The sequence below is a fragment of the Macrobrachium rosenbergii genome, chromosome 56 (genome assembly GCF_040412425.1).
Source record: "Macrobrachium rosenbergii isolate ZJJX-2024 chromosome 56, ASM4041242v1, whole genome shotgun sequence".
NCBI classification, from domain to species: domain Eukaryota; kingdom Metazoa; phylum Arthropoda; class Malacostraca; order Decapoda; family Palaemonidae; genus Macrobrachium; species Macrobrachium rosenbergii.
This window is the reverse complement of record NC_089796.1, coordinates 5,836,668-5,856,837: the sequence shown is the minus strand read 5'-3', so window position 1 is coordinate 5,856,837 and position 20,170 is coordinate 5,836,668. Positions and strand designations below refer to the sequence as shown.

Genomic DNA, 20,170 nt, shown 5'->3' with positions numbered 1-20,170 from the left:
CGACCTATAATAGTGTACAGTAGAGAGAATAACATTTGTTCGACCTACAATAGTGTACAGTGGAGAGAATAACATTTGTTTGATCTACAGTAGTCTACAGTAGAGAGAATAACATTAGTTCGACCTACAGTAGTGTACAGTAGGGAGAGGTTTCGCTCTTGTCATATCAAATATGTGATAAGAGTGGAAAAGATAAAGAGTTGAGTCACAAGTTTGAAGTTATTGTCTAATTAGTCAAAAAGATTTGCGTGCAAGTTTTTAGTTCTCAGAAGTATTGGACAACAGTTTAACTTTATATTCAAAAGAGTGTTTGAATTTAACTGCAGCAATTGAGGGTATCAGCTTGTATAGCAGCAGAAGAGCCGGGTTAACTTTAGAGCCAGCTGTGATCTTGTCTTACCTATGTGACTTAAGAGTGCAGCCGTTTCCCAAGGATAATTTGTATATGTACTGATCATCACCATTTGGAGTGAAATTCTTCCAGAATGTTGGCCAGTGAGTAATTTCATCAAAGATCTCAAATTGGTCTGGCTAATGAATAATGATATTTGGCAGTTTTCCCCCAAAAATCGTTATACAGGTATGGAAAGTAACTTCAGAAAAAGGTCAACAAAGAACAAAGCATCATTTGCGGACCAGCAGTTTTTTGTTCATTGTTTACACAGTTAATGTTTAGCAACATTCTGGATTATCTTCATTTTGTCCCTGTGTGTGTGTGTCATTAATCTCTCTCTCTCTCTCTCTCTCTCTCTCTGTCCTTTGCTGTAGCTCCCATTACTTGGATTAAGTTACCTAATTTGGCCAATTTATTTTTATTGTAGTACAGTAAGTTCCTCTTTGGCATGCCTTTATTAATGTTATAACATTTGTAGTGTTATAAAATAGCTGTCTTCGTTAACTTTTTGTAAAGTTGTAGTGATTCATGAGAGCTGCCTTTTCCAGCTCCAGTGACATTTTTATCGTCTTTCATTATAGGTATGTTGATGTTTTATCGATTGGATTTTAGGATCCTTCTTGTATTTTATTTTTCTAATAGGAAAATTTTGTCAGCATTTTAGTGAATATTTTATATGAGCGACATTATCTCTTATAATTTTCTTATGAAAAACAAGTATTTTCAACAAATGCAAGTAATTTTTCTTCTGGGCCAAAATGTAGAATATAGCATAATAACTTATATTGTTTATTACAACTTTCAGGTTCAAGATGTAGTTCGTCACGAAAGCCGGGCCTTAATGAGTGCACCACCTTTTCCTAATGATGTACGTCTAGTTTTTTTTTTTTTTTGTTATTATGATTGTATTCAAGCTTTCCCTTAAAATGATCTTTTTCCCATCCTTCACCTTGAGCTCTTTACATAATTATTATCTATTTTTATTTAGTCTTTATTCTTTGATCATACTAGTTTTGTCACTCCACGCTTCTGCTCAAGCCATCCAGCTGGACTTCCCTATCAGCATAAAGAATATCTTAATAGAAAATTTGGAATAATTCTTATGTTTCATATTTTCCATGTCTTTTATGCCTGTGGGGCACCAGTGAACTGAATAACATTTGTCTTTTTTAAACATGGTAACATTGCTGCTTTGTTTGGACTTGTGAGACGTATCTTACAAGAGTCTCTTGTCTCACCTGCTGCATGGGATGAGGGTATTCCTAGCACAGTTAGGGGTAGGCCTTCGTGGATGTAATCACTTCCACAGTGAACAGGGGACACTGAAAAGTTGTAACTATAACATGGCAGAATGCATGGCCTTTTTGTGTTTGGTATAGTGTTGTAGGTTGAGATATGTCATTCAGAGGCTGCAAATAGATTGAGGTGGTTTGTGCAGATGATGAGAAGATGAGAGAAACAAGAAGTTAGAGGACTCTGTATGGGAAAGAATGGAAGTAGCACACCAGATTTTGCAACACAGAAGAGAATGGAGATAACATAATCAATGCCAAACTGTGTACAGGGAAATGTTGGTGGGGAAAAAATGTGATTGATATTTGTAATCATAAAATGTTGCTGTCCTTTTGAGCTTATTTAACAAAACTGATTAATGGAAAAGAAAAATTTGTACGAGTTCAGCTGAAACTGAAGTTACTCCTTGTACACTAGTGCACTGAACTTGAAGCACCAGAGCACTTCAGCAACATTAGTAACTAGTTTATATGGTAACAATACACACCAGTTGTCTTTTCTTCAGATTCCATGATCAGTGTGTGTTTAGTTTCATATATGTATTATCTTTGCATGATCTTTTTAATCTTTGATTTTATGAACACTTGTTGTGGTCTCTCATGTTATTGGTTATTATATTACTGATAAAGAAGTGTCATCATACTAATAGTTGTGATACCTATGAATTCAATAAAATAAAGGTCCGGTGGTTATAAGGGATTGCTAACACGGGAAAAAAATCAAGTAAATCAAATAGCATACTAAAAAGATTACATTGAATTGTAACTAGCAGCGAGCTCACTTTGAATAAGGAGAAAGGTGACAGGTTATCATTGATGTTTTTTGTCCTTGACACAGCGAAAACTGTATGAGAGAAAAAAATGGTAAGGATGATTAAATGTATAAATACTGTACCAATAAGATACATGACAGTGTTGCTGTAAAGTATTTCAACAAGATTAAAATTACACTATCAGTATTACAATATATGGTACGAGGAAAAGGATTAATAAGTATATGAAATTTATAGTAGGGAACAATAAAATACTCTTGTTACACTGTAATACAGTGCAGTATGGTTTTTGCACATATATTTCTACACCATCTTTGCGGTGCAGTATTTTTGTTTACCCTTTTCTCAACTGCCCTTGTCCTAAGTGCTTTGTAGTTTTATGTGCTCAGTAATTAGGAGGTGAAATAAGTAAACTTTTACACTGAATGGATTTACCAGAAATATTCCATATAATTATTGGTGACAAAAACAATAATAATCAGATAAATTAGTGGTTTCATCAGGCACTTCATGAGTTAGTCACTGTTACTTGTAAGAGGATCATGTGTGAAGACCATGTGTTTGTCCCTGCTAAAACTAACTCTTGAGGTGTCTTCATAAATTGTGCAATAGACGTCTATCCTAATATGAATTGCTGTCTTTTTTGTGCACCATGCAACCAGGGAAGGACAGTGCCTGTGAATTTTGACACTTCTACAGTTGGTAAATTTGCTGTAATAACATGTTCAAGGATGAAAATATGGAGATCATGGAATAAAATAATTCTTTTGTTAAAGATTAATACAGTAATATATATCACAGGGTAAAAAACAGAGGAAGGGGAAAGAATAAGGCAATAAAAAACTCAAGGGTACTTGCAAAAAGTTAAGTATACCTTAGTTTAACCAGACCACTGAGCTCATTAACAGCTCTCCTAGGGCTGGCCTGAAGGTTTAGACTTATTTTACGTGGCTAAGAACCAATTGGTCACGTAGCAACGGGACCTACAGCTTACTGTGGAATCCGAACCACATTATAGCGAGAAATGAATTTCTATCACCAGAAATAAATTCCTCTAATTCTTCATTGGCCGGCCGGAGATACTTGTAGACCTGGAATTCCGACCAGATAGTTGATGAAAGCTTCAAGAGTTTTCATCAACTTCCCCTGCCATATGCAGTCACGTGGTCTTGATGAGCTTTATACAAAGAGAAATAGAAGGAAAATATGAGTGTAAGGTTAAAGGAAGTACAATAATGGGATACAGTATCTTGGGTTTTCTTAGCTCGTGATGATTATCCTTAGTCCAGAATTAATTTTCATCAGGTTGGGTTCTAAATTGTCTACCATAATGTCTACTTTCATTTCCCAGAGGACCATATTTATAGGATTTCTAAAGTTGCCAAGTAGGATATCCATTCATGAAGCAGGTAACTGATAAAAGGCTGACATATAAGAAAAACCTGAAGGTCCTACTAAGTTAAAGTGAAAATCTCATGTATCAGCGGTAGCCTATCATTTTGCTCATTACATACCATCACATGATATTGCCCAGTCTAGTTAAATATGTAGATTTTAACCATTGCTTTAGTTGCAGTAACTGGACAAATAGCTCTTTATGGTAAACCATGCCTAAGCTTTGCTGACTAATTTACTGCTAGACTTTGCTGTTATAGCCTGCTTTTTGTGCTGGCATCCACAGTTGATATTATTGAACCTCATCATGATTGGTGGAACCTCACACCTCTCAGAGAGTGTGAAATGATTGTTTACGTGAATGTTTACATTGGTGTTTTTCTGTCATGGATTGGATAATTGATTTTATTGCCTTGTTAGTCACCAAAATATTTAAAGTAGTGATGCTAGGGTTACATTTTTGGATACTCATCAGTATGTACTATTTGTAAATATATACATTAAATAAGTCACTCTGTCAGAAAAGTGAAGCTCAAACGATCTTTTATTTTCAGCTAAAAAAGAGGCTACAGTATTGTTATTATTGTAAAGTATGTAATCAGGCCATTGATTAATTTGTAGCTTATTTAAGGCTTGTCCAAAAATTTTGATGGGACAGTTTTATAGGTGGTACCAAATGTCCCCGACAGTTTATGTTCTACCTGCAGCTGCTGCATCCTGCCTGTTAATTCATCCACTCCCTTGGTCTCTTTCCAGCTGGCTGGCCGACTTAACCTGTCCCAAATTTAAGTCCTCATTTAAGATTAACTTTGAATAAAAAAAAAAGAAGTGGAGTATAAGTTTTGTTGAAATAGATTTTATTTTTGTTCTTGTCATTCGTTGTCCTCGTAGGTGGGGGCAGTGCCATCAGTGCAACTTATGTGGTGTCCCTTTGGCCCCAAGCTGCAAACCCCTTTCATCCCTTTAACTGTAACTGTTCATATTCTCTTTCCTCCATCTTTCTATCCACCCTCTCCTACCAATGCTTCATAGTGCAACTGCGAGGTTTTCCTCCTGTTACACCATTAAAATCTTTTCACTTTGTTGCCTTTTCAGTGGTGAATGTCCTCATAGGTCCCAGTGCTTGGCCTTTGTCCTAATTTTTCCATGCCATTCTGTTGTAATTCAATGTATTTTTACTCAGGAAACCGTGTCTGAGAGGGGAGCAACAGGAATTAGCAGCTTGCTCTGCTGCGAAATATGTACACAGCCATATAATAATGAAGAACGACGTCCAACTATGCTTCCTGGGTGCGGACACACGTTCTGCAAAGAATGTTTAAGTATGTTAATAACTGGACTACATTAATAACTGGTGATATAATGAACTGACTTGCTATAGTTGAAGTGTTATAACTTGCTGATGTTGGCATATTGGTCTGTAGGTTATACTTTTCAATTGTTTAACAGTTAAATCGAGAAGGCGGAATTGCTCGTGCCCTACTTGTAGAAAAATCTGTGATACTGATGTTGAGCAACTTCCAACAAACTTCTCTATTCTAGACATCATGAATGAGGTGAGTGTGAAAGTTTTCATAAACACAAAGTATGTTGGTTCTGGCAGATTATTGAATCCTTGTTTTTTAACTCAAACCCATTACCTTTGTGTTGGTCAGCTCTGAGAGAGCAGTGGTCTTTAGACATGTCCCTAGAGAAGAAGAAGAGTCCCCCTTTCCACCTATCGAGGTATGCATCCTGACCCTTAAGTTCTTCTGGTGGTGAAAACTGGTCAGTCTGCACTTTTGGGTTTTGAATCACACTTGCCACCCCATTCACCAGCTGTACTTATTATAATCATTGTAATGATTTTGAATCAGTCATCCTAAGCTAAAACCTCTTGTATCTCGCTCTCTGTTAGGTTTTTGTTGGAAATTTTGTCCCCCTTTTGTGTCTCCACGGGCTTAAACACCTTTCATAAGTGCCTCTACTTTTTGGAAATTTGTTAAGTAGGATTTATTTGAATAGCAGGTTATTTCCTGTTTGATAGGTAAGAAGTGTGTCCACTTTCTTTTCATTATTTTAACGATTATAAGCATAAATAACATTCTTGCTTCGAGCTGGTTGGCATTAAGGGTTTCAATTGGTGGAAAGTAGGTGGGTGCTAGGATGCTGCTCACTCACCGGTCAATAATCTCCGTTAATCGACCGTTGTCTTTTGCAAAAGTCTCTCTTCAGACTCTTGACTTGTGTTGCTGAAGCTTATGGACTTTTTCTGAATATACTATTGATGACTAGTTGTATGTATGTTGATTATAGTGAAGGAATGCTCTTGGGATGGATGTTGTTCAATATTGGACACTATGGTTGAACAGTATGATTGTGATGAGTTAGATATACTGTATTGTTACTTTATGTCACCTTTTGCTTTAGACCCTCACCAATTGTGGCCAGAAGTGTTCTCAGCTCTTTCAGCCTTCTCCCAAGGCATTGGCCAGAGAGAAGAAGGATGCTGAATCTGGAAATCTTCCTGTTATGGGCCAATTGGGCCAGGAGGCTTTGGTCATCTGTGTCGTTTGGTATGGATACAGATTACCTTTTAAGGACCAACCCCTTAACTTTCCTATTCCCAGGATTATCGAACTCTCTAGCACCTTGTGGCGTAGGGGTGGACAGTGTGGGCAAAATACTCTGGAAGTCATTAACAACTACTCAAAGACTTTTACAGTCATTTCTTCTTTAAGGGAAAGGTGAATGGTATTGGAGACATTCATGATCTCCCCATGGAACAAGTTTGTCAGGCTCCATTTAAGATGGAAATTACAAGTTCTACATTGGCTTCTATCAGAGTGGGTGGCTTCATGTTTTTAATAGATCTGAAGGATTCGTACTTCCAGATACCCATCCATCATGACCTGTTTTGCTTGCAACAGTTCAAGGCTGTATGCTTTGGGCTGTCAACTGCTTTGTAGATTATCACACAAGTGTTCGCACTGGTGTCTGTTTGGGCTGGCTCCCTGCAGTCCATCTCCTGTGTTATCTTTGTGATTAGTGGATATTGTTATAATGCAAGGCACAATTGGTGCTGCCTCAGGTTGTGACTGATGCCACACATTTTGTCACAGTTGCTGGATTGTGGTAAACTGAGAAGTAAGATCTTCAGCCGGTAGCAGCAGTTGAAGGATGTGGGCATGCTTATCAACACAGTAGCAGCAAGTTTTTCGTATAAACTTCTGAATTGGCAAGTTCTTGTAGGTATCAGTGCAGTTCCTGTTGTAAAAGGAACAACCAGTCCAGCTTTTGCAGGTCATTCATGGTTGATTGCCATCCTTGGAGAAGTTCATTCCCCCTGGGCTGACCCACCTTCTCTTCTCAGCCGGGATGTGGAAAAAAGTCTTAACAGTGTGGTTGGATTGACATAAATCTCTGTAGTAGTTCCAGCGAACCCCCTCCCCCTGCCAGAAATAATAATAGGTATATAAATTATATTGACTCGCCAATAAATTTGTTACAGCCACCAAAAGTACAGCATTAAGAAAATTGAAGCTAAGAAATTGCCTCTTGTTATTAGAGCTAGGAAGAGGTTGTGTTCTTCATCAGCTTGTAAAGCGTCAAGCATTCCTGCTTGTTAATGTTTGCCTATGGTACTGAATTATCTTAAATTGACATCATCTACCTCGTGCATTGCATCATCTTTAATTTTGTGGTAAACTTTAATACGACTTGGATGATATTCGTATCAGAAATTAATTTTTTTTCTTATGCCAGGAGGAGAGAGTAAAGTTGAAGGGCTGGAAACAAGTGCTGTTACGTGACTTTCTATGACATCAGCATGAGATAAAAATATAAATTGATACTGATACAGTTTTCCTGTAATTCCACAGGTGCCGGAAATGTATCATAGGGGTGTGAGTTTGACTTACCTCTTGTCTGTTTTAATTAAGATGATAAATATGTTATTGAAATCTTTACTGCTGATTATTTGTTTACAACAGAATTTCTGAGCTGAATATATACACCAGGTTACTCTTTAAGTTAGGCTGTGTCACATGATATGTTCAGTACCTGAAGCTTACTTTGTATCTAGTGTATAAATGGTAGTCAGTTGATTGCTGTACTAGATAATGACAAAACAAATCAAATTACTAGGACAATCATTGGTAGGGAAAACATAGATTACCCTAAATAAAAACTACATCATAGACTGTAGGCTGGTTCAGACCCGGAACAATCTTTTTCAGTCATTCTATGTAATGGACTAATTTTTTCTAAATACCATTAAAGTTTATATCATATGCTGATTTGAGTGTTATTTTGAAATTAGAATAACCAAAAATCATAATGGTCTGTTTAGTCTGATAATTGATGTTTAATTTTTTGTTGGATATTTTGGATAATCACTGGCTGGTGGCTGGTACTGCATTTTTAATGGCCCAGCACTCGGTTGGTCCCATTATTCCTGTACATTTTTAATGGTTTAGCACTGAGTTTATCTCATTAATCCAGGGCCAACAGACTTTTTCTGCATACATACAGGACATAGGATTGTAGAATTTGTTTTGCACTTTTATTATATTTGAGGGTTAATAGCAGTAAACCAATTGGCTAAATCTGAGGACTAAAATTACTGTGAAGGGAAATTCTGCATTTTGGGGGGGAATAGCTTATCTGGTCTGGAATTGCATATTCATATATGAAATTCCACTTTCAGGAATCAGAGAAGAAGTGTAAAGCCAAGTGTGAGAATTTTGATGACGACGACTGCAAGAGGAATCGGAGTGATGATGGTAGGAACCTTGGTTGTTCCGATTGTGACATGACCTATGAAGAGCAGGTAGAAATTGCCACCCAGATATCACTGGAAGATTATCAGCAGAAGCAGGCTGATGATGATTTTCGTCTAGCTCAAAGGCTACAAGAAGAGGAGGATCGTTTGATGCGGTTTCGTCAACATGAAGACTTTTCTCGGAAAGGCCACATGGATGAAGGCCGTGATTTAGAAAGCAGACGAGTCAGGTCTAATTCCACACAGACATCATTACATGAATCTTCCCGAAGGAACTCAGACAGATGTTCAGGTGGGTGTTATGATGAAGAAGAAATGACCCAAGGAGCAAGGAACAAAAGCTATCATGATTACCACTCAGACGAACAAATGTACGATGATGACAACGCTTCAGATCGTCAGTTATCTCCAAGGGTAGGCATCTATCATGAAGCACGACAAAGACTGCAGGAGGCTGTCAACAGTCGGGATTGTGGCTATGAAAAGTCCTTTTCAAACACTTCCTCTCAGGGCAGATTGGATGATGATGATTTTGAAGATAGTGTGGATAGAAATTCTGATAGAGAAATGTCACTACAGGAATCCCCTGGAAAGAACTTGAACAAACAAAGAGTTACCTCCCATCGTGATGAGGAAGCTCCTGAAGGAAGGATTAATCGTCTTGATGACGACGATGTTGGGGATTCTCAATGTGATGAGGAAGCTTATAAAGGGAGGATTAATGATTCTGATGATGATGATGATGAGGAGTGTTGTCGTCTATCATCAAATCAGGGCATTTATGCTTCTGCTCAACAGAAGCTACAGGATTGCCTGGATGGTGATGATGACGATGATGATGACAATTGTAAACCATCAAAAAGTAGAAAAGAAGATACTTGCAAGGAAGATGGATACGAAAGAGAAATGAATGCCATGTTATCCCGAGCAATTGTAACTCACGAAGAAGACAAAGAAAAAAGGAGGAGGAGGAGGTTGCTCAGAGAACAAGAAGAGCTGGAATTAGCCATAGCCCTCTCTCTATCAGTAAGTTTATTCATTTGCTTTTAGTGTTAGTAAAAACTGTTATTCTCCCATGATTTCATCTTGCTCTTCTCTAAAAATATAGTAACCTGATTACATTTTACGTTACAAGTAGTTACGGTCATAATAGGCTGCATTCAGCCATAGAACACCCTTATCTTGATGCTAAAAATAGTCTTGTGTGTACTTTAAAGTTTTATTTTCCCAGAAAGGTGCAAAGGCTTTTGGAGCCAAACTGGAAAGTAGATAATCTTTAAATAATGCTATAATGAAATTAAATCCTTAAGAGGTGCACTTTTTCGTAGGTAAACACTGTTTTGATTAAGTGAAACAGTTAAATACATCCATTCATTTATATATAGTACTTTAAACGAGTGTAAAAGTTAACCTACATTGTTTTCATAATGCAGTAAATAATGCCACGGGGCTGTAAAATAGCTGCATAATTGAATGGTGAATGTATGCGTTCTCCTAATTTAAAGCATTGAATAACTGATAACCTGCAGTTATAGTTTTCTTTAAGCATGAAAATGGAATAACCTAGAGAATTGAAGGCTGCTCTAAACTCATCACATGCATATGCCTTGGAGGTGCGTTGTTAATGTTGATAATGCAATTGCCTTGAGCCTCTTAAGTCTGATTTTTATGAGAATGAAAGTGTTATAGCTGTTACACTGTAACAATTAAGGTTTTGATTCTCTCTCTCTCTCTCTCTCTCTCCCTCTACAGATTCAGCCACAACATGAGAGAGGACAAACTGGTTAGTAGTGTGCAGTTTTTTTTTTTTTGTTGTCCTATCAGTATTCATCTTCTACATATTAGGCTCTCTCTCTCTCTCTCTCTCTCTCTCTCTCTCTCTCTCTCTCTCTCTCTCTCTCTCTCTCTCTCTCTCTCTCTCTCTCTCTCTCTCTCAGTTTCTTTTTGGAGCTGTTGGTAAATGTCTGCAGCTGGTGTTGAGTAGTCTGTAAAGATTATTGTGATTGGTAGAAGCTCATGTTCAGCACACATCATTAGTTGCAATGTTTTCAGCTGAGGATGTGCCATCATCTCCAAAAACCATGTTACGCTCCTACTACCTGTAAACTGAGCGCAGTGTTAAATTTCAGAATGTGATGACACTTAATCCATTTAGGTCTTGATCACCTGTGTCTGACTTGAGGACATGAAAAGTAGAAAGCACATATTATTTAAATACCAAATTTCAGTCCCCAGTGAATGAAAAATAATGGGCACTAATCTGTAAAAGAAAATTGTCATTCTTCATTATAAATCTACTATTAAGAAGCTTTACAAACCATGGGGTAAGATCATTTCATTCTTTTAATTATAACAAATCCTTAGGTCTAGTTGTGTGATAGTTAGAGATTTTTAGAGCTTGATGGTCCGGTTATACTAACTTTGTGACTAACTAACAAACCAATCTTACAACTTTATTTTGCATTCTGCCATGATTTATCGGTAGATAATACCATTCATATTAAGGTAGTGACAGAGAGCCCAGCCAGCGTTTGTGAAGTCTGGGGTTCAAATCTTGTTTGTGGCTCACCCAGTTGTGAATGGGAGTCCAGTGTGAAGGAGAAAAGAGCCTACTGATACTCCACAATTCTTTATCCCTTGTATTCATGTCTCTGCACAAGACACATTCACTTTGACAGTATTTTATTAATATTTTAGTTTGTAACAAGACCACCGAGCTCAAATAATAGACTCTCATAGGGTCTACCCAGAGGATTTGTTCTTAAAGGAAGTGAAGATTAATGCATGGTAAATTGGGGATGTATGACAAAAAGTAAGGGCATATAGTAATGTAGCTCCAACTGAAGGGATACTGCCAAGAACTTTTAGTGCTCTTAGCAGTGTGCCACTGGGTATGCAATCAGTGATACTGTACTCTCCTATGGGGTTTTACAAAGCTGGAATTCATCCATTGTGAATAGTTCTTTGCTAATAGTAATTTTCATCATAAAAAAAAAAAAGAAGAAGAGTCCAAATTTAGGATATGAAGTGGCTGGGGCTTAAGACGTCGATCTTGAAAAGAATATTCAAATTTTGAGATCCAAAGTAGGTGGTGCTTAAGTCGATTTCCAATTTAGTAGTTGGGAAACATAATTTTTAATTAAAAGTAAGAACATTGACTCCTTCCATGAAGTTGAAATGTTTCATATTCAAGCCGTACCAGGAGTATTTTTCTATTGTGCATTATTTCAGGAACATTAGTGTTTTATCAGTTTAATGTTATCAAAAGTTATCCATTTGCTAGACATGCCACATTTGTAATTACTCTTAGTGTCCTGTCCGTGTTCTATGCATTTAACCAGGACTGTCAAATTGTAATAGATGTGAATTATAGCTGCCAAGGCTCTGGAAATATATTGTGGTAATTTAGAATACAGGGAAGAATTTAGCTCTTATTTACAACACATTTAGACATATTCATTTACTGTATAGACAGTTGCCTTAATAGCACATGTACTTCATTTCCTGAAGAAGTAAATTCAAGAAGTAGAAGTTTATATCCAAGAAATGTTGAACAAAATGAAAATTACTTGACCCAGAGTGGTTAACCTTCAGTGTGTGCGACGTGCAATCAGTAACGTATAGCAGTACCATACTGTATACTTCAGTTTGAACCAGTCCCCATAAAATAACACTCAACTTAGTACACTAGTTAGGTATGTGGGGCCTTGTATTGTAGGATAATAAGCTGTGAAATATAATACAGAACTGAATTGTGATTACATAATTAATCATAGTTTATAAGTACAAAGTTTTGTACTGTTCCCCAAAATATTTTTTTTTCTGATTTAACCTGTATGATATACATCTTGTAAGGTAGTTTTGTAAGATGTAGTAGTGAAAGATATTGCTGTTTGGCTGTATGATATAAAGCAACTGGTAGTTGGTGGTATTGTCTGTAAAGTTATGTAGGAGACTGGTATAAATACTCAAACTTCAGATTAAGAGCAAGCAAATAAAATTGCTAGATGATTTTTTACTCTCTAACATAAAAATTTGTTGCTGTTAATTTCTCTGTGTAACTGTTAGCTGTAATGTGTAGTGGTGAAACTATTTGTAGGAAAGAAACCTAGCCAAATAGGAAGAAATAGAGTTGAGGACTGACCGTGCATATTCACACAGTCAGCCCTCACTGCACACACAACAGACTTCCATGAATTTGAAAGTATGTGCGTGAGGAATATTTTTTTTTAAGAATCTAGGAGGTTCAAAAGTGCTAGGTTTCATATTGTTGTGCTTGCCTGGTACTCCAAGGACATACAAATTACGAAAAACCACTAAATACGCTGCTATTACCACTGTGCAATGTATAGTTTTTATACAAAGGATTTAAAACCAGAACTAAAGACTTGAAAATATCATGAATGCATGCAGACCTGGATGTGGGACCAGGTAGTGATTAGGCAGTAACACGTCTTTCCGAATTTTCACAAAGAAAAGAAGTAGTAATATATCTATCTCACTTTATATATTAAGAATATGAATTTTTAGCAATTATGGACAAAGGGTAGATTAAGTTAAATGCTTGAAAGGTGCCTTTGCAGCTATGTTGCCTAAAGGTTGCAGATGTCCAGTTGAGAGTTCATTTATCACTTCCAAGCATGGGCTCTCAAAGGGATGACATAACTGAATGCAGTATGCAGTAGGTATTAAGGTTAGTTATGCAATATAACAATAAATATATTGTTCATTACAAAATACAGTATAATCTGTATGAAATTTTTAATCTGGACCATTTCTCATTTGTATACCTGGGTAGGACTGGCCTGAGGATCTCTTCATTAATGAAAATCGGAAATTGGAGGAAGGCAGAGTTAAAGAAGTTGGACAGCCAAGTTGGATGAGGTGAAAGGAGCAAATGAAAGAAAATGCAACCAAAGGCATCCAACTTTTACTTGATACTCTACAGGAAGTTATGAAAGAGTATAGTTAATGAATGCACCAGTGATTAAACAGCACCTTTAGTTTGCACATTTACAAAGTTTATTTATTCATTCAGTTCACCTTGATGGCTTATTGGGCGTTGTGGTTCTGTGATCTTTCGTTTGCTGGTTTACTCTAAGGTTAGATAGTTTTCTTATAATAGCCTTTATTTTGTTTGTTTTTCCATGCTACTTACCAGATTTAAATGAACATAATTGCTATTAGAAGTAAAACTGTTGGCAACCACTTTCGTCCCGCTTGACTGTCGAACTAGTCTTGGCTCCTTCTCATGAACAGAATCTTTATCAGTCTTGCCCAGTGGTCTGGTTTAAACTACTTGATCAAAATAAAAGACTTGCTTGTTGTTAATGTATTCATATAGAACTTGGAGCTTTAAAGAACTGTGATCTCTTAACGGATAAGTAGAATAAGTTGAAAGTAGCAGATATCAAGGTTCATTTGATCTTTTGTTACATGCAAGTTTGCAATGAACCAGATATTGGGATGGTTTGCCTTCATATATGTGAAAATACTAATGACAAAACAGTTTCAGGAAGAGATTTCCTATAGAAAAAGACACCCGTGAAAGTCTGAACTGGGCCTGTTGGGGATGACCTTGAACATCTTTCTGAACTTTATTTTATGAACGCATTTGGCAAAAGCTGGTAAAAAACACACTGCAGGGTATGTAAGACTCTAATTAAAGAGGCTCAGCCAATTAAGACGCTGTCCATCGTGATCACAATAACAAATCCTCATGATAACGTGGAGGTTTCATCAGTCAGTTGTCTGTGGTTTATCATCTTAGTGTAACACAATCCGTCGTGTTCACAGTGACAAACCCTTATGGTAACATGGAATTTCATCAGTCAATTATTAGTTGTCATTTATCATAGCGTAGTCTAACCAGACCACAGAGTCTCATCTGTAGGTAAATAGAACTGGTCTAAGGGATTTATTTGTAAGTTAAGGTAGACCAGAGAGAAGAGATGAGAGAAGTATGCAGTAAGACAAAGCAAAGCAGCTTTTGTTGAAGGCCTGCTGTAAAAAAACTGATCCCCTTAGTGGGGTTAGTGCCATCAGTGCACCTCATACAGTGCAGCGTGCCTTCAGCCCCTAGCTGCAACCCTTTTCATTCCTTTTACTGTACCTCCTTTCATATTCTCTTTCTTCCATCTTGCTTTTCACCCTCTCCTAACAATTGATTCATAGTGCACCTGTGAGGTTTTCCTCATGGTACACATATCAAACCTTTTACTACCGGTTACAGTTTCAGCGCTGAATGACCTCATAGGCCCCTCTGGTTGGCCTCTGGCCTAAAATCTATATTCAATTCAGTTCAATAAAGAACCTGTTTGACTTCCTTCTGAATGCAATGCAATGTACAGGATAGGCAAGATCACCTCACGTAGCATGCATTCTCGAGTGTGGAAGTCCTTTTTTAGTCATACTAGGTCATTTTGAGAACTGTCGAGTCTCTCTCTCTCTCTCTCTCTCTCTCTCTCTCTCTCTCTCTCTCTCTCTCTCTCTCTCTCTCTCTCTCTCTCTCTCTCTCTCTCAGTAAAGACAACAACTGATCTTGCATATCAGCCATTTGCATCCTAAAACTTTGTCATTTTCTTGTCCATTTTATTTTTTATATTACCATACTACTCGGAGTCCTTGGAAGGTGGTGGATGCCTTTCCTCTTGCCGTAGGTCAGATTTATGTTTGCTAAAGAATGGCTCTTCGCCAAGTAACATCAGTTTACTTCAGTATTGGATCCCTAATGTACTGTGGCTAACAGCTAGCACTATTATTGCTTTCTTGGTAAATTTTTTTGGTTCTGCTGATGTTCCATATTTATGATACTGGAAAGTTTTTATTGTAAATCGTATATTTAGTTTGTAGAAACTTAGCTGTCTCAAAGTATATTCATTTGTGAGAAGGAAAAGCAGCTGCTGTTTACTCAGCTTGATGTAGTTTTGTACTTTGTATATCTGCAATGTTAATCATTTTTAGTTTTTCAAGGGATTCTTCTAAACTGTTGTATGTTCCAAAGTATGCAGTAATTATTATATTAATCCATAATGCACTTTAGTCTGGAATTGAAAGTCACCAAAAATGGCTGTTTGTAAACATTGATAAACAGGTGTTGGGAGTGTGTTGGTATCTTACAACCATAGTTTTTATATAAATTTCAAATTGTAATTTAGAATGCAGGGTTTTATTATTTTATGAAAAATTCACAGTTCAATAGATTTAGTTTCCAACGGAACAGTTTTCCTCGTTCCTTTGATTTCTGTGGAAACCGTAGGTTTACTTTACAAGCTAAACATGTCCAGAATTGATGAAGGACAATTGGATACATTTTTCTTAATTGTTAAATGTCAGTATTCTTTGAGATTACTGCATAATCTTGCCCTGATTAATGACAGTCGAGGCCCTTCATAGTGTGTGCACTTGAGTAATATGGTGCTTCAGAATATTGAAATGCTATGATAGCCTTTGGCATCAAATGCCAGTTGGTGGTATGTAATAAGGTAGTGCAGGAAATGCAGATATATTGTGGTAACTGCAACAAATGCCAGTTGGTATGTGATAAGGTAGTGCGAAAAATGCAGATATAGTGTGGTAACACTGTGCATCAAATGCCAGTTGGTTTGTTCATGTGATAACCTTGTGCATTAAATGCCAGGTGTTTTTTGGTAAAGTAGGCTATTTAATATCATCTGTAAGATATGACTGCCTTCTGCATTACAGTAGATACCATGTAGAGTATATGGCATTTGTTATGGAGTTGTCTGGTAGATGAGTTGGTCCAAAAAATTGAATCTTGTTTGTTTGGTCCAAAAAATTGAATCATGTTTGTTTGGTCCAAAAAATTGAATTTTGTTTGAACATGCATTGATTTTTACTCCATTCATCTATTTGTTTTGTCAGTTCATGCATATTTTAAGTACAGTACATAGCCTTGTATGTTTACATATGTTGTATTCTATTGTAGAATAATGAAAATGGAACATCAAGTAATCTCTTCATTTTCCTTAAACTAAAAGCTAAGAACTGATTGTGGTAAGTTTGCCATTCTGATTGGATCTTTGAAATCTTGAAGTGTCTTTCCTAAACTGAAATCCTTGAAATGATGAGAATAAAAAATTGATCAACAGAGAGAAGCCATTTGAGCATGAGAGTTTTAGTGTAAAGTCGAGTTCTGCACTTTTATGTTTCTCTTTCATGTTACATATATATCCCCGTAGTGGATTATAGCTGTCAGTGCACCTCGTAGTGCACTTTGGGCATTTTTTTTTTTTTTTTATTTGCCATATTGTGGCCCCCTCTAGCACCTTTTTTCATTCCTTTTACTGTACCTACATTCATATTCTCTTCCGCCATACTGTCTACCCTTTCCTGTAAATTATTTCAAAGTGCAACTGCAAGGTTTTTCCCTGTTGCACGTAAAAACCTTTTACTCTCAATTTTCCTTTCAACGTTGAATGTGATCTCATAGGGCCCAGTGCTTGGCCTTTCGCCTAATTATTCTTTTCTGTGCCCTACAGGGAAAATATTTCAACATATTATTATAAATGAATTTGACCAGATCATTAAGTTATTCTTAATTTGTTCTTGAAATGCATTAGATCCCATTTAATGTATTACAACTAGGAAGTTTTTGTTTTTACTGGATAAATGCAAAGTCATAGGTTCATAACAGTCTGTCCAAGTATGTATAGAAAGTTAAATGTCCTCTCATCATATAATGTAAATTAAATACAGCATCTGTTGAAATCCTGTAGGCATTACCCGAGGGTGTTTATGGCCCCCCTTCGAGCCCTAGCTGAAACCTCAATGTCATTCCTTTTGTTCTACCTCTGTTCATATTCTCTTTCTTCCATCTGACTTTCCACCCTTTCCTAACAATTGTTTCATAGTGCAACTGCTGGTTTTTCTTCCTGGTACATCTTTCTTACCCTCTTATCCAGTTGCCCTTCCACCGCTGAATGACCTCGTAGGTCCCAACGTTTGGCCTTTGGCCTAACTTCTGTCTTCTGTTCTATAGTGTGAAAACCAGTTGTCCTATTTAAGGTTGAACAATAATTTGATTTTTCGTGTGCAGATCTCTAAGACGTACCACCCAACATCCCTGTTCAATGGCATACGACTTAGGTTGCATGCCAGCCATTTATCAGCTGGCTTCTCTCTCTCTCTCTCTCTCTCTCTCTCTCTCTCTCTCTCTCTCTCTCTCTCTCTCTCTCAACTGAAAATGTGAGTGGTTCAGAATGCGAATGTTCTCAACCATACCTGTTTCATGATAGCTCTAATGACACCAGATAACATGGTCATACACTCATTGTTGACAGTTCGTGATTTTCATGTCTTGTTTTCTGCGGTTCGTCATTTAGTTATTAATCGAATTCTCACCGCGAACTTTAATTCAAGCAGCCAAGTTTTTGCCTGTAACACACGAGGTAAAACTACCGTGACTTAATTTGTTGCTCTGGATCAAACAATTTGGCGTTGATTGGTTTTGCCGGGCCATATGGCCCAAATTCACTCGTACTTCTACAAAGCAGATGTAAGGGGGCGGGGGCCGGGATTGCTGGCAGGTGGCGGCACAATAACTATCTAACGTGCCAGCTCTTGGGGTTCAACGGTGGCCACGGTTCAACCCTTGAATAACCCCCTACGGGATTAGTACCATTAGTGCACCTCACGTGGTGGACTGCCAAAGAGTGCTTGCAGGGTCCCTTCGAAACCCACTTTTTAGCCTTTTACTTCACCTCCATTCCCGCTTCCTTAATTCAGCAATGCTGTCGAACACCTTTGGATCCTTGTACTTAATTCCTTTTTTTCTCCGGATCTTTTCTCTTTTGCTTTCCTATTACTTGAATACCTTTTCGTGTCGTGAGTGTCAAATGTTCCGTTAAGTGCCCCAGCAAGAAATCAAATAAAATATTCCAAACTTGACAAATAGCCTCAAGAATCCTCGGCACTTCCACGAAGAAATGACACTGAAATACGTCTCATTAAAAGGAATAGCAGTCGATTTGTCCTGCTATGCAGAACCTTATAGTAAATACGCAGTTCACTGACAAACCCCCTTTCTGCCATTCCACCCATTTCAGATTTCACAAGGGAAGGATCCCCCTATACACTTCCCTTCATTGGCAAAACGCAACCTGAAGGGGATGAAGTCTGTTTACCTGGTAAGCATTTAGTACTGTCCTCCGTGTCCAGAAGAGCAATACAGATGAGTAATGGTCTATAAAGACTTCTCTAAGGGCGGACAGCTAAGCAGAGTAATTTTGTTTTATTCCAAATTGACACTTACTTCTCTGGCTCTGATGAATTCTTTGACCAGTAACTGAACAGGTTAAAGATTTCCAAACTTGACTTTAGACAAAATCAAGCTTTCCTTATATGCCCTGCTAAAAGAGAACGAGATTATAGTTACTGCTGGTAAGAAGCAATGCAGTTGTTATCACCCGTTTTCTATCTCCGCTAGGAAGTCCTCGAGTTTGAACCGTAGTCAGAGAGAAGAAGAAAGTAAAAACATCCTGAGAACGAGAACGTTTCCTCGAAACCTAGAGTGCCCTTTGGACCTAGCATTAAATCGAACACCTAATGTCGAGGTAACAGCTCAGTGAGATGGCAGGGGATAAAGAAAATAATAGGCATAAGCCATAGCTGCGTCAAAATAGTGTACCTTTACGGCCAAATCTTAATGGGAGGTAATCCTCACCTTGCAAGCACACACAAACATAAACAGCAGACTCGTCGTGTCATGAACTCCCAGATTTATCATTAAAACTCCAGTGAATTGGAATTACCATACATTATTAATATGCGGTTTATGTTTAAACTAGTTTATTTTTCATATGCATGACTATACTTCTGGCTCTTTTTATCATCGTCACAAATGAGCATTCTTTTTGGAGCGTGGAGCTTAGAAAGTTAACAGACTTTGTGTTTTGGTCCATGTGAATTTCTTCATATCCTCATATGTTGCTTAATAATGATGATTTCGGTAATTTTGCGAGTTCCATATAGCTATGTGCATATAAAAATAACGATTATTATACGTAATATTGCAAGGAATAACTTTTGTCTGATTCAGTTACTGAAATTAATTAGTGATCAGTATTTTGCAATTGATCGTACACTGATTACTTTTTGTTAGGCTGCTATTATTGTTATTTTTATCAATGAGTATTGACATCTGGAAGATAAACGCATTCGGTCTTGGAATGTAATCATAGCAGGCTTTGCAATATAACAAAAACATCTGAGATATTTTGTTCCGTCTTTAATACAGCCGGATTGTATTCAGAATTTGAAAACATTTTTAAGAATGAGATTCCTTCCGCGAATTTCGAAAAATTTTGCCCACAAGTGATCTATTGTTTTCGTGACCATGTTTCACTTATGGTGTCAATAGTCTGTCTTGGTCTTTTTCAATCATGGCGAACCTTCCGTATGCAGGCACCATTCTAGCTATTGAGTGTGAAAGATACCCAAGATCTGATAATTTTCTAATCAGTTCGTGGACTTCTCTTTTGATTAAAAGCAACCATTGACCATTTGCATATTATGTAATTGGCGGATATCCATA

The 20,170-nt window shown here is 37.3% G+C and overlaps 1 protein-coding gene across 1 annotated transcript in view; it reads left to right on the top strand.

The window, feature by feature from the left end:
* Positions 1-16,586, top strand: part of LOC136836342 (uncharacterized) — a 35,171-nt gene extending 18,585 nt beyond the window's left edge. Inside the window, exons 6-11 of the mRNA XM_067100522.1 lie at positions 1,200-1,262; positions 5,038-5,176; positions 5,304-5,410; positions 8,542-9,642; positions 10,369-10,399; positions 13,415-16,586. Of these exons, the coding sequence (XP_066956623.1) occupies positions 1,200-1,262; positions 5,038-5,176; positions 5,304-5,410; positions 8,542-9,642; positions 10,369-10,399; positions 13,415-13,425 (1,452 nt within the window). The 3' untranslated portion in view covers positions 13,426-16,586. The remainder of the gene's footprint in view (positions 1-1,199; positions 1,263-5,037; positions 5,177-5,303; positions 5,411-8,541; positions 9,643-10,368; positions 10,400-13,414) is intronic.
* The last annotated feature ends 3,584 nt before the right edge of the window (positions 16,587-20,170 follow it).